Below are 14354 nucleotides of genomic sequence, written 5' to 3'. Positions count from 1 at the left end.
GGAGACATTTAAAGAAGACCCCAGCCGTTGTGTTGATCAACTGCAATTAGATTTATATCCGTTTATAACCGTTTATATCAAAGACATATTTTGTATTTTTTTAATTTTCCGTCATGAAATGTCGTTGCTCGTAATGGCAGTGCATTCTAGAGACGGTGCTTAAATATTAGGGAGAAATCTTTTCCAAAATAAAATAAAACATGCCGCATTCTGTCAGACAGAAAGGGAGAAAAGAAAGAAAGTGTTGGCTGCTAAATATGTCACTTCCTCCCAAAAAACAGACAACCAGTATAGAGATATATAGAAATTAATAAAAGCAGCCTACTTGCTTACCATATTCTACTTACTCTCCCCTTTCCCTTTTTATAAAATAAAGTTGTTATTCATAGACTAATATCTGTTTATTCTATTCTATTAACATTTCTTTATTTTATTTTAACATCTCTTAATTTTATTTTATTATCAGTAGATTTCCTTTTGCTATTTATAGAATTTCAAATATCATGTATTATCCCCACTATCATCTATTTATGTTATTATCAGTAGATAACATAGCACTTGCATTGTTTTTGTTTATCTTGCATTGTTAAGTCACATTGAAATTGTAGCAATACTAACTTCATAAATTTGAAAAAAATAAAAATGACATATATATTTATATATGAATAATTGTTTTTTTTTATTTACCCTACTTATTTAATTATCTATCTTATTGTAGTAACTAATATTGTTGATTTTATTCAGTGTCTTTCATATTAGTAATTGTGCGTTGGCAACACATGTCAAATGTCATGCCAACAATAATTATTTAAATGAAATGACTCGGAATTCATCGATAACTCCGAAACATTAGCATCTTATGCGAGTCGTTCTCTGGATGCTTGTTATTGCCATAGCAACGAGTCAGAGCTTGAGTGACGTATTCATGCTGCGACGCGCGATGCCACGTCACCATCAAGAGACTCGTGTGTTTGTTTTGTTGTTGGTAGCTACTTCAGATGACATTTCTGATGCGTATTTGAATTCGTCGCATTTTAGCTAACACTGATAATTGGCAAAAAAATGACGACGGAGGACTTTACGCACTTCCCGGTCAAGACGTGGGAGAAGGTGCTGTCGAAGGTAAAGAAAGCTGTTGTTTTTATGGATGACAAGTGTGCAGAGACTCTTCACTGGTGCGGAGGTGCTGCCGTCTTACTGGAGGCTGGAGCCAGAAATTTAAAGGAGTTTTCTAGCTTCGAAGCCTGCGGTGTGAATGAACCGAAAGCCGTGTTTGTGGTGAGCACTTTGTTAAAGGGCACAACGGTCGACATCATTAAAGACATCATATCCCTCAGTCACTTCCAGTACTGTATTGTCGTCACCACTGTTGCTCATTCTGTGCACCTACTCGCCAATAATGTCACCACAGAAATGGAAGCGAGCCCTGTGTTTTCGCAGTTTGAAGAAAAGCTGTGCGAGTGGATGGGAAACATGAACTACACGGCTGAAGTCATGCACGTGCCAGTGGTCTTCGCCCCAGTGTCCCAGCAGCTACTCCTCACACCGATGTTTGCACACCTGTTTCCCCTGCTCTCACCTGATCTGGAGTCAATAAATGCAAAACGTCCAGAGAAGAAGAGATTTGGAAGCTTGGTTGACGTAGACATGCACGCTCTCCCTGTTGAACTGCAGTTGGAAATCAAATCCTTGGCTTCAGCTTTAAATTCAGTGTTTGAAGCTACAGCCACCAAGGTAGAGAGTTTTGCTGTAGGTCCCATGAGCCGCATCATAGCAGGGGAACTGGCCAATCACCCACAAGCAAAAAACAGAAGGAAGACGGCACCAAATAAAGCATCCATCATTTTTGTGGACCGAACAATGGATATCACAGGTGAAAACTGCAAAAAGAGTTTACCGTGACCAGTATCGAGTATGAATATATTGATGTTGATATGTCACTAACTGTTTGGTTCTCAGGAGCTGTTGGTCACCATGGCGACAACCTGGTGGAAAAGATTCTGAGTGTGCTCAACCCTTTACACGGTCATGTGACAGACGTACAGGTGGACATGCTGGAGCTCACAAGTCTGCAGCGAACCCCTCACTCCCAGACCACCCTGGCCCCCGGATGTCTCGCACAGACCCAGTGAGTGTCTCTCTGATGGTAGTTTAGAACATAGTTTGTTGATAGTAATAGCCATTTTTTTGTTTATTGGTGTTGTACTCTACTGTAAATACACACAGCTGTTATTGTCACCTACTTAAACGTTGATTGAAAAGACTATTATTGGTAGTGATCATTCATCACATCTCTCTTCAGCGTTGATTTGAAGCATTTTTTAAAAGATTTTATTTGAAAGATCAAGAAAATATGATCATCTATGAAGGAGGAAAATACTGTAACACAATAAGACAAGGGAAGTAAAGAACAGAAAAAAGATAGAAAATCTAAGTAAGTAAGTAATCAAGAAGAACTGGGTTGAAAAGGTCCCGCCCACACACCTGCCCTAGCCAATCACGGACGGAGCACGGACACAGCTTGTAAGCGCGAGCCACCAATCTGCTACATTAGCACTGTTTTGACTAGGAAAACACAACAACTTCCCATCTCTAAAATCCAATTATGATAAAATTGACACATTTTATTACACAGACTTGTGACGTTTATGGAAAGTTAATGTTACATCTCCTCCGAATTCCCAAATAATTCCCAAACCTTCGGCTCTGCAACCTTCTTCACTCAAAGCAGCTGTCAATCATGACGTTTGCACCCCCCATAATTAATTAAAACCATACTTATCAGAAATAATAGAAACTTGAACATACATCACCGGGATAAGAACTATCTAAAATTAGGGAAACCATCTTTGGGGAAATGTGTGTTTTTAGTTTGTACCATGTCCCATCCACTTACATGGAGGAGGCGGGATCTGTGACCTATACTCCATCCAGCCACCTGGGGCGATCGAGATGTTTTGGCTTCACTTTTTTGGGGAGCTGTCATGTCATCCCCTCCCCCCCACACACATGTCAACGAGTATGAATCAAGTTTCAAATCCCTCATCAAATACTTTTAGGTAGAATGATGATGAATAGCATTTTACCAACTTGAAACGTGATCCAAAATGGAACTGGCCATTGGAACCCATCCCTACCACTGACACAACCACAATATACATGTTTACATACTTTTCCCACCTGGCCAAACACACATTTTCACAAACACACACTCACCAGCTAGAGCCACCCCCCACTGAGTGAGTTGAGTGGCACATGATCAGTTTTAGGTGCCAGTGGTTCAGTGAAGCTTGCCTCTAGTCTTGGCTGTGCAGATGCACGTGTTCGGCGCCTGCGGTGGGGCTGTTGTACATGGCAGGGATTAGTCCTACATCATGTGTTCCACTCCCGCTTTGCCCCTTTCATGTGGTTGCAGGAAGAAAATACTTTGACTTAGAAGAAGAGTTTTGTGGCTGGAGCTGTCATGCAGTATGTCTGGCTGAGTTGAGTTCTTGAACAGGCTTACACGTCTTACACGTACAGCGAATGCAGCGAGGGACTGTTCTGAGCTAGGTGGGAGGCTCTGCTGTAATGGAAGCAGTCTTAGATCTTTCTAGTCAGTGCTATTTAGACAGTGTGGACTGCAGCAGATAATATGCGAGCACAGCACGGGCAGGTTGCACCGACCCCAGGGCACGTCAACCAGATCCCTACACTACTCCCACAAACGCAAGTCTCAAGTCGCTGCAGTTGTTTTGAATGTCTCGGTTGCACAAGCACAGCCGTGTTGTCTCCATAGATGGGTGAAATGTTTCATGCATGCTAAAGGCCGCAGCAACGAGCTTTACCCTCTGACATTGTCGGCCTATCCTTGAGGTTTATGGTGATGGATAAGAGGTTGGGATTGGCGCCTGTGCAGAGGTTGAGGTAATGTTGGCGGCAATTATTGTTTCAGATCTTCCCACAGAATACGAGTCTCAGCCAAACGCCTTATCTCGCAACATTTGGACGACCAGCTCAGATAGTGTACACGCCTTCTAGCAGAGACTCGGAGACACAAACCGAGAGACAAAGAAGTGTATCTAAAAGTGATAAGTAATGCGACAGGGGGGTTGTGTCTGAGTGGAGTATGTGCCTGATCGGGGCTAGTCGGATCAGCAGGAGCATTATTGCCTCAGTGCTGTCTCTGAGCAGATGGCCCAGTTTAGCCTTATCGCAGATGTTTAGGAGATTGAAGAGCTGCCTAGGCACTGCAAGAAAGAAACTTAGAGTTCCCACTTTATTTAACTGCCTTTCATGGCAAAGCTCACCACAGGCAGACTGTATGTCAATCTCTCTAATATGTTCAACACAGGGCTCTGCAAATGCATGTTTTTAGAGGTGTACTGCTCTTAAGCATTAATCTCTCCTAATTCTACAAAAGCACACATTTCTAAAATGGATTGTTTTCTTTGCATGATATGAACTGTGCAAATCGCCAGACCCTACTGGCTCTGTGCGGTTCCATTGTCTATATAATAAGTTCTCTCCTACTGGATGTTTATACACCTAGGATTTGTTGAGCTATTTTTAGCTCAGACCACTGTGTGTTTTGATTGGTTTTGTTGTGTAGACCAACTCAAGCCTTTTAAATATTAGGTGCGGACCTAATTTGGACCTTTTTATGTATGATTTTTCCCTCGGTAATTCCAGGATGTTTTTATAGATTTCTGTGTCTTAAACATTCTGTGGGTGGTTGTTGATTCTAGCTCTCCTGGTAAGACCCCACACTTACTTTGCAATTACTGTTGTATTGTCTTTCATAACCTGCCGTGAATTTTCCTTATCCTACAACCTGACTTTCACTCTGTGGTTCTAGTAATCATGCCAGAGAGACATTTAGCCTGCGCTGGTATTTTGTTACTCCATTCTTGTGCTATGGCATTCCTTTTTCAGCCATTAAATAGTGCCAGGATGAACAGTTTGCTGTATATAGAAGGATGTTGAGTGAAAGTGGCAGTGGAAGTGTTGTTTTGTGTGCCTGTGTGTATGTATGTTTGTGGTCAGGTACCTTCCAGCCCAGTCTGTAATTTGCTGTGCTTGGCTGCACGGCTCTTGTGATCCTGATGAGGACATATGAACCCCATTGGCAAAGGGCACCAAGTTTCCTTCAGTCTCAGACTGAACCCTGCACCCCCGTCATCTGGCCGCCTTCGACCTTGATCCTGTGGTTGGAGTGTGTGCCTGTGGGCAGAACTGAGTACGGGTGGCCAAGGTGCTCTGGGTCTGCCTCAGGAGCTATTGAGCTTGAGCCAGGCAGAGTAACCGACCGCACCCTGCCATGAGAAAACACGGCGAGGCTGCCATGTCCTCAATTCTGCCCTGCAGATCATGCATGCGTACCACCAGGAAGGAGTAAAAACACCTATTTCTGTCCCAGCTGGGAAATATGAGCATGAATAAAAAGCCATGTATGCTTCTGTGAGTTCAGGCTGTTCGGGTAGAAGTAACGAAAACAGCAGCGATAGTGGAGTGTGGAGAGGAGAGAGCAAATGACAGACAACTGAGGACTGGAACCCTGTTTTTACCTCACCAAGAATAAATAAAACTGTCCATATTCATTGTATGGTGGTTCCTTGTAGGGTATATATTGTTTTGCAATGTTATACTTACTTACTTATACTTGAAGTTAAGTCTTTTAAGTGATTTATAGTCCGAAAAACAACTTTACTCCACATCACTTACAGTATATGAGGTCCCCTACAGGCCTACCTGTTGAGTATGTTTAAAGGATTAAAAATGTTTGTTTGAACAGGAACACGGTTAAACAGAATATTGATTCTGGGCAAACACTCGGCTCCTTACTTTGCATCGTAGAAAACATCATTCTTACAGTAACTGCTGTCAATGTTTCACTCTCACCACGGTTTAACCTGCGGCTGATGATTAATGTTAGTCTGTGGAAAATTAATCGCCTTTCTCCACACACACACACACACACACACACGCACACACACACATACTGTGTGTCACATGGGAAGTGCTGCATTTCTTTTTTGCACTAGAATAAAAGTTTGCACTTGATGGAAACGGCAGCTTTTCCAAACTAAAGTGAGAAGCATTTCAAAGAAGAGAACCAATTCTCCCTCTTAGCCAAATGCAAAAGCAACACAGTTTAGTTGCTTTCATCTAATCATTTATCACACTGATTTTTATCAAGACTACCCTAAAGGTCAATGATAACTTGAACAGAGATAAAAAAAAGTTTTTAAAAAGAGTTCATATCTGTCGATTTGTTTCGGTAGTTATTTATAGGAGATGCAGGGATTTAGCCCTATCTCAGGATTCAGTGAGCTGACATGTCCCCTGGCCCATTTCAGATGTTGTGTTTCTGTTTCTTCCGCTGCTCTTCTGTTTTCTCCCCCCGATTTGTAGAAGGTGTCTCATCCTGAAACTCACAGTACATCAATCAAATAGATTACTTTCACCTGAACAACTTGTACTCCGTGTTCCCATCAAGACTGAGATAACATAACGTATTCTGTCTTGTATGCCGTCTCCTTTACTGTCATTTGATATTCACTGCAGAACACACTTCCTCTTTGGGAAAGAATGTATGCATTTATTCAGTAAGATGATAAAACACCCCCAAATATGTCACTTTACACCCTCCAGTCCCACTCCTTCAAAGAGCCCCTACTGTTGGCTTTCATTTGAAATGGTAAACTAGGGGAGGAAGAGACTCCCGCGTTACCCCCTGTATGGCTCTTTTCATTTCTCATCTCCCACATTTTACCACTCTCTCTCTCCACTGCAAAAACATTTCAATTTTTTTACTGTCATTTTTGGAATGATTCACTATTATTTTGCGTGCACATTTTACAAATGTAGCCACCACCATATTTTCTGCATGTTTGCATCGGTTAATTGGAGTTTTTCCATGTTTTCACTGTAGACGCAGAGATGTAATTAGCGTCGTTGGTAACAAGAAGTATAAAAGGTTGTTAACAATGTATTTTACTACTCTTTAATATACGCGGTCGTCACTGAATGGGAATGGACCAATGAGAGCTCCCCGTTCTTCAGTGTTGGTGTGTTTTAATCTTTAGTGTGTGTGTCTCCCCTCCTCTCCTCACTTCCTGCAGAACTCCCCTTGCCCTTTTTCTCTCCTTCTAAATCCGCTGGGTCATTTGTCCCTCTTGCCAGGACACGCAGACACTCAAGGCCAGGTCTGGTTATGGTCCACCTCTTTCTCCCTCTCTCCCTCTCCCTCTCCCTCGCATGTACATGAGGATGTTTACAGGAAACCGACAGTGTGTTTTGCCCCATTAAACACACTTCATAAATTAACTCCGTGAGGGATTGCAGCTGACCTTGCACAATCCTATTAGGCAGAATCTGTTCCATGTTGACCTGTTTGTCAGTACACACACACACATACATTATCTGAATCATCCGCACTGGGTTTCTGAGACTTTAATTGCATTACTGTAGGTTGTTGATTTTTACTTTTTGTACAGATGCTGAGAAACACCAACAAGTGGTGTCAAGTATTTATGAGCTTTGGTCAGTTGTAAGCCATTTCTCAGCTGTCCAAGTAATACGCTATGTATAGAACTACGAAGCTATAGGAGACCAGATGTGTTGTTTCACATTTACCTCTAGTGGTATCTAGCCATGGAGACAGTTTTGATTTAATTTGCAGAGTTTTGGGAAATCTTTCTGCCTCTGCCATAAGATTTACTTCAATTTTGTTTCATTTGTACCTTTTTTTTACAGAAACAATAAAACAAGTCTGGTTACTTCCAAAGAATTCCCATCACAGGTTCCACCGGGACGTCTTTCTACATTGGAATTATTCTCCATGAAAGACGCACACATACCTCAAACTGTGGTCAATTACAATGATAAAGCTAAACACTACTAGAGGGGAGTGGGGAAATGTGCTTTCTGTTATTTGGGTGAGTTGACCCTTTTTGTCATCAATCATATGTATGACTAACTTTTGAATCATGTTATGAATGCTGAATTTTGCGGGACATGATTGCTCGTGTGTGAGTGTGGGGTCAGAGTAAGGAAATAAACACTGAAATGTGTGTGCATGTTCCACCAAATGTTAGAGGGGCCACAGGATGGGGAGTACATTTAAGAAATCCTGAGTCAGAATGGTTAGAGCCATTCTTTTCTGCTGCATCATGCGCTTCCAGGAATACTATCCCCCTCCTCACCCCCGCACTCATTAATGACTCGGACACAGTCTGAGGCATTGGATCACTTTAATGAGCGTACGTGTTCATTCTCTCTCGTAGTACACACATCTTTCTTTAGGTTACAGTAGTTGATGCTTAACTGCCTCTTACTCCACACACACACACACACACACACACACACACACTCAGCCTGTCCAAGTAAGCCAGAGAGGACGTTCACTTTGGAGTACACAAGTCAAGAGCAAGACTGCCCCCTTCAGTCAAGATCCGAGCATCCTCTGCAACAAACAGAACCACACTTAACACTTGCAGATGACCAACGACCCCCCCCCCCCCCCTCTTCCATAGTAGAGTAGTTACTCAACAAGGTTCCTGGCTGGTTATGGAGCCTGTCTCACACCCTGCCAGTATAAACCTCACCCTTAGGTCCAGCTCGCACCCCCGCCTTCGTCTGGCCAAATGGCCCAGGGAAAGCATCAGGGGAGTGGGCCCATGGGGGGTTTTGGTGGGGGGGGGGGGGGGGGGTTAAATTAGAACCATATTTTAACTGCACTCTACTGAGGCCCGCCGTCTTCCAAGAACACACACGGATGCACGGGGGTTGTGTGCAAACATATACAGATGCATGTGTGCACACTCTCAAACACACATGGCTGCTCACATATGGCTGCTCACATATGGCCCGGTCAAGTCACTCCATTGGTATTTCAACCATGACAAGTATGTGGAACTTCACGATTCGTGTAATCCAACAGTTGTAATTCTTCATCAAGTGCATGAGAGAAGTGTTTTCCAGACTTGACACCATGTCACAGCTCTTGACCAATAGCTGCAATGCACTACGCCTTTATCCATATCTTAATCACAAATCAAAACGTTTGACTGCATCAGGTTTTGCGTTGGACTCTTGTCCTGGGCTGGGTTGTTTTTGCCGGTCTTTGTGTCTGGTTCTAGTGTGAAGATGGCGGGCGTCCCAGTGTGAGCCCCACTCCTCCCCATCTAGCAGCCCAAGGTCTGGAACAGATTTCATCTGATATTAAACACATGGCAGTTAGAAAGGAGAAAAAGAGAGAGAGAGAGAGAAGGAAAGAAAGTTAAAAAAGAAAGAAAAGAAAAACAGAGTGAATTTGTCAACGAGCTCCCCCCGACCCTCCCGCTTTGTCCTCAGCCCTTTTTCTCTCTTTGTCTCTTTCTCTGTTCACTTCTGGTCACTCCTGAGAGCATGTAGAGGATCACGTCTGCTCGTCAGTCAAAGGCACACACAGAGATGTCGGCTTTTGATGCCCTTTTATTCAGCCAACAAAATGTCATTGCCTTTTTTTATTAACAGGGTAAAAAATCTGAGAGGAGACCAATTCAGATACAGGACCCGTTTTATAAGAGAAAGTGACCACTCTCTCGTAAGCTTATCCTCAGCGACACTCTTTGTTTCTTTCATGCAAAGACTTGAAGTTGTTTCCACTGCTCATGGCAGATTGTAGTAGTCTTACACACATGCCTTGTCCTCAGTCTCCCAATGGAGATGTGGATCAGTGTGTTTCATAACCTAGCGGGTAATGAGACGAGGGACTGAGATGGTATCAAGAGGAGCCTTGGTCTCCAGACTCTGTTGCCTTGCCACTGATGTAAGGACAGCAGTGATCGGTCCAGAGGAATGTTGGCACACAGACGTTTAAGGTGGATTGAGAACATTCCTCATGTTCCCTCTGCTAATTTCAGCTTTTTCCTGCCAGGAGTCCCTTAGGGGAGTCACCACTCCCAGACCAGCTGGCTCTCTATCACTGAGACGAGCACTCAATCACATCCATGTTGTCCTTTGTTTTGTTTTTCAACTCTGAGTCCTGCATGCTCTGAACAAACAGCAGGAGCAGCAACAGTTGCTCAGCTTGTTAGTGCTGAAAATCTCTGTCCATTTTGTACTACAGTGCTTTTTTTCCCCCCCTCTCTTCATGACTAAATGAGTTGTTTTGACGTTTTTTCCAACCAGATCACCTGCAGCGCAGACTCTATGGGAGGCCATGCTGACCAATAAACATAAAGAGGCAGTGATGGAGGTCCATCGCCAACTAGTGGAAACAGCCAGCAAGGAGAAGCTGCCAATCAAGATGAGCATGGGTAAGAAACTGAATGCCACGGATGGGGAAACAAAGTACACAACTTGTTTCATTAAATAAAACACAAAATACAGAAATGACAATGAATACACACAAGCAGCCACATCCAGTAAGAGCATCGTGTGTGTGTGTGTGTGTGTGTGTGTGTGTGTGTGTGTGTGTGTGTGTGTGTGTGTGTGTGTGTGTGTGTGTGTGTGTGTGTGTGTGTGTGTGTGTGTGTGTGCGTGTGTGTGAGCAGCACCATAGCGCCCCCTATTGAGATACAACTTTTCTGCCTTGCCGTGTATTTGCCCATGTGGCCACAGAGGAAATCTGAACCACATGTTGGCGCACACACACACACACACACACACACACACACACACACACGCTCCTTTGCACACATGCTGCTTTTGAAAACTTTTGTTGTTTGTTTGTTAATGAAGCAAAGGGGGCTGAGGCGAGGGATTAAAAATACGTGTTGGCACGCAAAAATAAAGTCATTACATGCACAAGTATACAGTGCCCTCATGCACGTTCACCTCTGACTCACATAGGTAATGAATGTAAGACACTCACACACACATATACAGAGCTAATGTGCAGGTTAGCATCTGGCAGAAACGGAGGGGGTTAAAAGGGAGGGGCAGTGTGGTCCCTCAGCGCCTATAATCTGTGAGGTAAAGAAGGTCTCTCGTAACAAGCAGGTTGTAATATGTTGGAGGTCACACACACACACACACACACATATGCAAACACACTCCACACACTCTGCCAAGCATCTGCGTACACATGGTGGTTTCCTTTCGCACATTTGTGCTAAACATGAGTCTTTCTAAATCTGGATGGCTGCTTCATTGTGGATTAATTCATACAAATGCACGACAACAAGTAATAGAGCTGCAGAAGTAGAAGGAACAAAGAGATCGCGGAGTGACAGTAAAAGCAAGAAAGTATGAAGAAGGTGCCGCCTGCTGACTGACAGTCTGTTGACTTAATGTCTTTCCTGAGAGAGAGAGAGAGAGAGAGAGAGAGAGAGAGAGAGAGAATAAGAGAGAAGCGGGGGGGGGGGGGGGGGTGGAGAAGGGGGCACTGTCAAACTCCTCACACACTGAACCTTTATACCCCACTGGCAAAGGACCAGACTCAATGAAGCCCCCTGAGCTCCCAGCGCACCCCCACCCGGTTCCCATCCCGCCCAACACCAGCACCGCCGCCAAAATTCTCAATCCATCATGCTCCGCTCGTATGAGAGTGAGCTAAACCCAGAAACACAAAACGCTTAGCATTAATACCTATCTGCTCTCTCAGTGCCCACTCACTCTCCAGGAGAGTAGAATTTTCCACTCTCACCCCGGCACATTATCGGTCTGGCGGGTTTATGCAGATCAGTGAAGAAAATACTGTATCAGGATACTACAGAGCCTGCATTTTCACATGCACACGGACTCAACTTGGCTTCTTTTCATCTCGTCAGGATAAGATCATCCTGAGAGAGACAGAGAAAATAATCCATTTCTCAGAGCCTGAGTATGACCCGTCAGGTCTCTCATAGCACAATAGGATGATGAAATCCCCTTGTGTGTGTGTGTGTGTGTGTGTGTGTGCGTGTGCTTAAGTATGTGCTTGTCCAGTGTTTATATTAGGTGTTTTTGCTCTTAGCAGGGAATTAGTTAGACAGCTTTGGTTTCATCGTTCATAAAGTGAGTTCATCTATTCATCTGCCTGTGTGTTTATGTGTGTGTGTATGCATATTTGTGCGTCACAAGGTTATACGGTTTGTGTATATATTGTGTGCACTGATACTGCAGTGTAAATGAGATGTGTTGACACGGCCTTTCTCCCTGTGGTACAGTCTGCTCTTTAAACAGCAGAGATGAGCGACACTCGAGCAGACAATTGATTGCATTCATCATTTCAAGCTGTGACATCTGGGAGAGTGTAATACCACAATAGTTTCTGATATGTATTCATGTTTTACAGTATTCCCCCTCCCCCGTATTTTAATCTGAATTCAAATGACAACCACAATGGGTTTTGTTAAATGGCACAAAAAAAAAACAGCTTTGCACTTCATCTAGTTCCAATTCCAGAACAAAATCAGCATATTTCAGGGCGTTAAAGGTTTTACCTGAACTTTTGTACAGGAAAATGAAAGAAAATATCATCATACATCACAACGCATGGACATTTATTTTCAGTGGAAAACCACAGTATTTACAGTAAGTGGTCAACAGACCGATGACCACGTTGTCAAATGTGTTTTAGTTGGATCATGTAAAAGCTCTTACAACAGTTACAATATGCCACGTTTTATGTTATTGCAGAACCTCTCACACACATTGCTGAATTCAAGTATTTCTCATTGTACAAAAACCGTATGAATACAACAACAGGACCCCGATTAGATCAGATTTTATTTGTCATCATCAAAACATAATCCAGTGACTGTAGACAAAGTACGGTTTTGAATTGTGTCACCACTACATGCCTTTTTTCCCAACTGATATTTCAATCCCCAAATGAGTTACATACACTGTTGCAGCTGTACCTCTGCTCTCCTCTCCTGTACAGTAGAGTCTTGAAAGGGGCCCCACCATGCAATCCACAAATAAAAAAGCACCAGGACTTTTCTCATCTTAGTGTGCATAAATAAAAGTCTCTCAGCCTTCCTGTGATCCCCATCTACGTAGAATTACTTACGAGGCTGTCCAGCTGCTAAAACCCGCCACCACTCAGCTCCAAGCTGACATCAGACATCACTTAGCCTCCGAGTAACCCTGTAGCACCTAGAATGCAAGTCATCTTCCAGTAACACGACTCAATCATTGTTGGCCCCTGCCCTTTTTTTGCATTGTTCGGGACTTTGATCGTGGCCGAGCCTCAATAGCCACTTCTGCACATCAGGCTGAAAATGGCCAGGAGCTCAAACTGTTTATAGCATTTGAGTGAAAATGTGATTTTGTTTTATGGCTGGTCCTGCAATAAGTGCTCCAAGAAGAACATTCAAATTACCAAAAGGTTCAGGTTCCTTCTGTGATCTTAGGTGATGTCCAAATAGCGACACAGTAATGTATATACCTGCAAACCTTTGGGAATACAGCGCTGGTGAACGAAAACAGACATGCTGATAATTCAAGTAACACACATTATCTAAATGGCTCTACTATATTAGAAACATGTTATATACAGTACACGACACTTGACCACAGTTTAAACCTTCACTGTTACGTACAAACGTGCCGGTGTTTAATGATGGTGTATCTTTCAATGCATTGAAATTACCTGGGGGGAAAAAAACAAGCACTGGCATACAATGTATAATTTGCCCATTTAAAAACTGATGTTTGTCAAATGAGAAAGCTGATATGAACAAAATGAATTCAAGGCACAAGTACAGTGTCTTCTTACATGTCTTATTTATTCGAGGCTGAACACCTGAGAGCCTTTCCAGTACTGCTATTCCTGCAGAAACACCCTAGTTTGAAACCGCAGCTCAGCTGACAGATCATCTCCCTGAGATTCATTTTGCATCTGGCAACAAGATGCCCGAGGAATCACACACTAAACTTTGAGGTAAGTTTAGTGACATAGATAAGAGATAAGGCTCAGCAGGGCTGTTTGATTGTTTAATGGAGAGCAGACTTTCGTGTGGCTTTCTTGTCTTAAATTCTTTTTTTCTGTCTTTCTTTTTTTACAATGTCTTTAAATTGTCTCACTCATACTCTCATATGATCTACCCGAGCTATAAATCCTACAGCGTGCCATTCTTGAAATTATGCTTGGCCCTGGCTTTGGACATATTTCCTGGTTCTGTGCTGAATTATGGTTGGCACATGAAGTTTAGAGAACCTTTTGTTATACCGATTTTGATTTTATGGCTGGATATGTTCACAATAGAGCCTTTCAGGTGGTTTTGAGTATCCCTCTTCTCTTCAAAAATACTTTTTTATTTTGCCAAGAAAGCCAATTCCCTCATGTAGACACTTGCTCTGTGTTGCCCATACAGTAAGTGCGACACAACACACTTCACTTCAGCTTGTAAAGTACGTACGTGTAGAAACCTATTTTTCGGGGAGGTTTACTACTTACT

At 43.0% G+C, this 14354-nt stretch overlaps 1 protein-coding gene across 2 annotated transcripts in view; it reads left to right on the top strand.

The window, feature by feature from the left end:
* Nucleotides 1–907: 907 nt before the first annotated feature.
* The window catches only part of scfd2 (sec1 family domain containing 2), a 78017-nt gene continuing 64570 nt past the window's right edge, over nt 908–14354 (top strand). The window contains exons 1-4 of one of the 2 annotated variants that reach the window (XM_029430044.1): nt 908–1278; nt 1441–1873; nt 1960–2128; nt 10156–10283. In XM_029430044.1, the coding sequence (XP_029285904.1) occupies nt 1063–1278; nt 1441–1873; nt 1960–2128; nt 10156–10283 (946 nt within the window). In that variant the 5' untranslated portion in view covers nt 908–1062. Of the gene's footprint in view, nt 1874–1959; nt 2129–10155; nt 10284–14354 lie in introns of both variants that reach the window. The other variant, XM_029430043.1, reaches the window with a different exon arrangement.

Source organism: Cottoperca gobio, chromosome 4 (genome assembly GCF_900634415.1).
Source record: "Cottoperca gobio chromosome 4, fCotGob3.1, whole genome shotgun sequence".
Lineage (NCBI taxonomy): Eukaryota > Metazoa > Chordata > Actinopteri > Perciformes > Bovichtidae > Cottoperca > Cottoperca gobio.
This window is presented reverse-complemented; position numbering and strand designations above follow the sequence as displayed.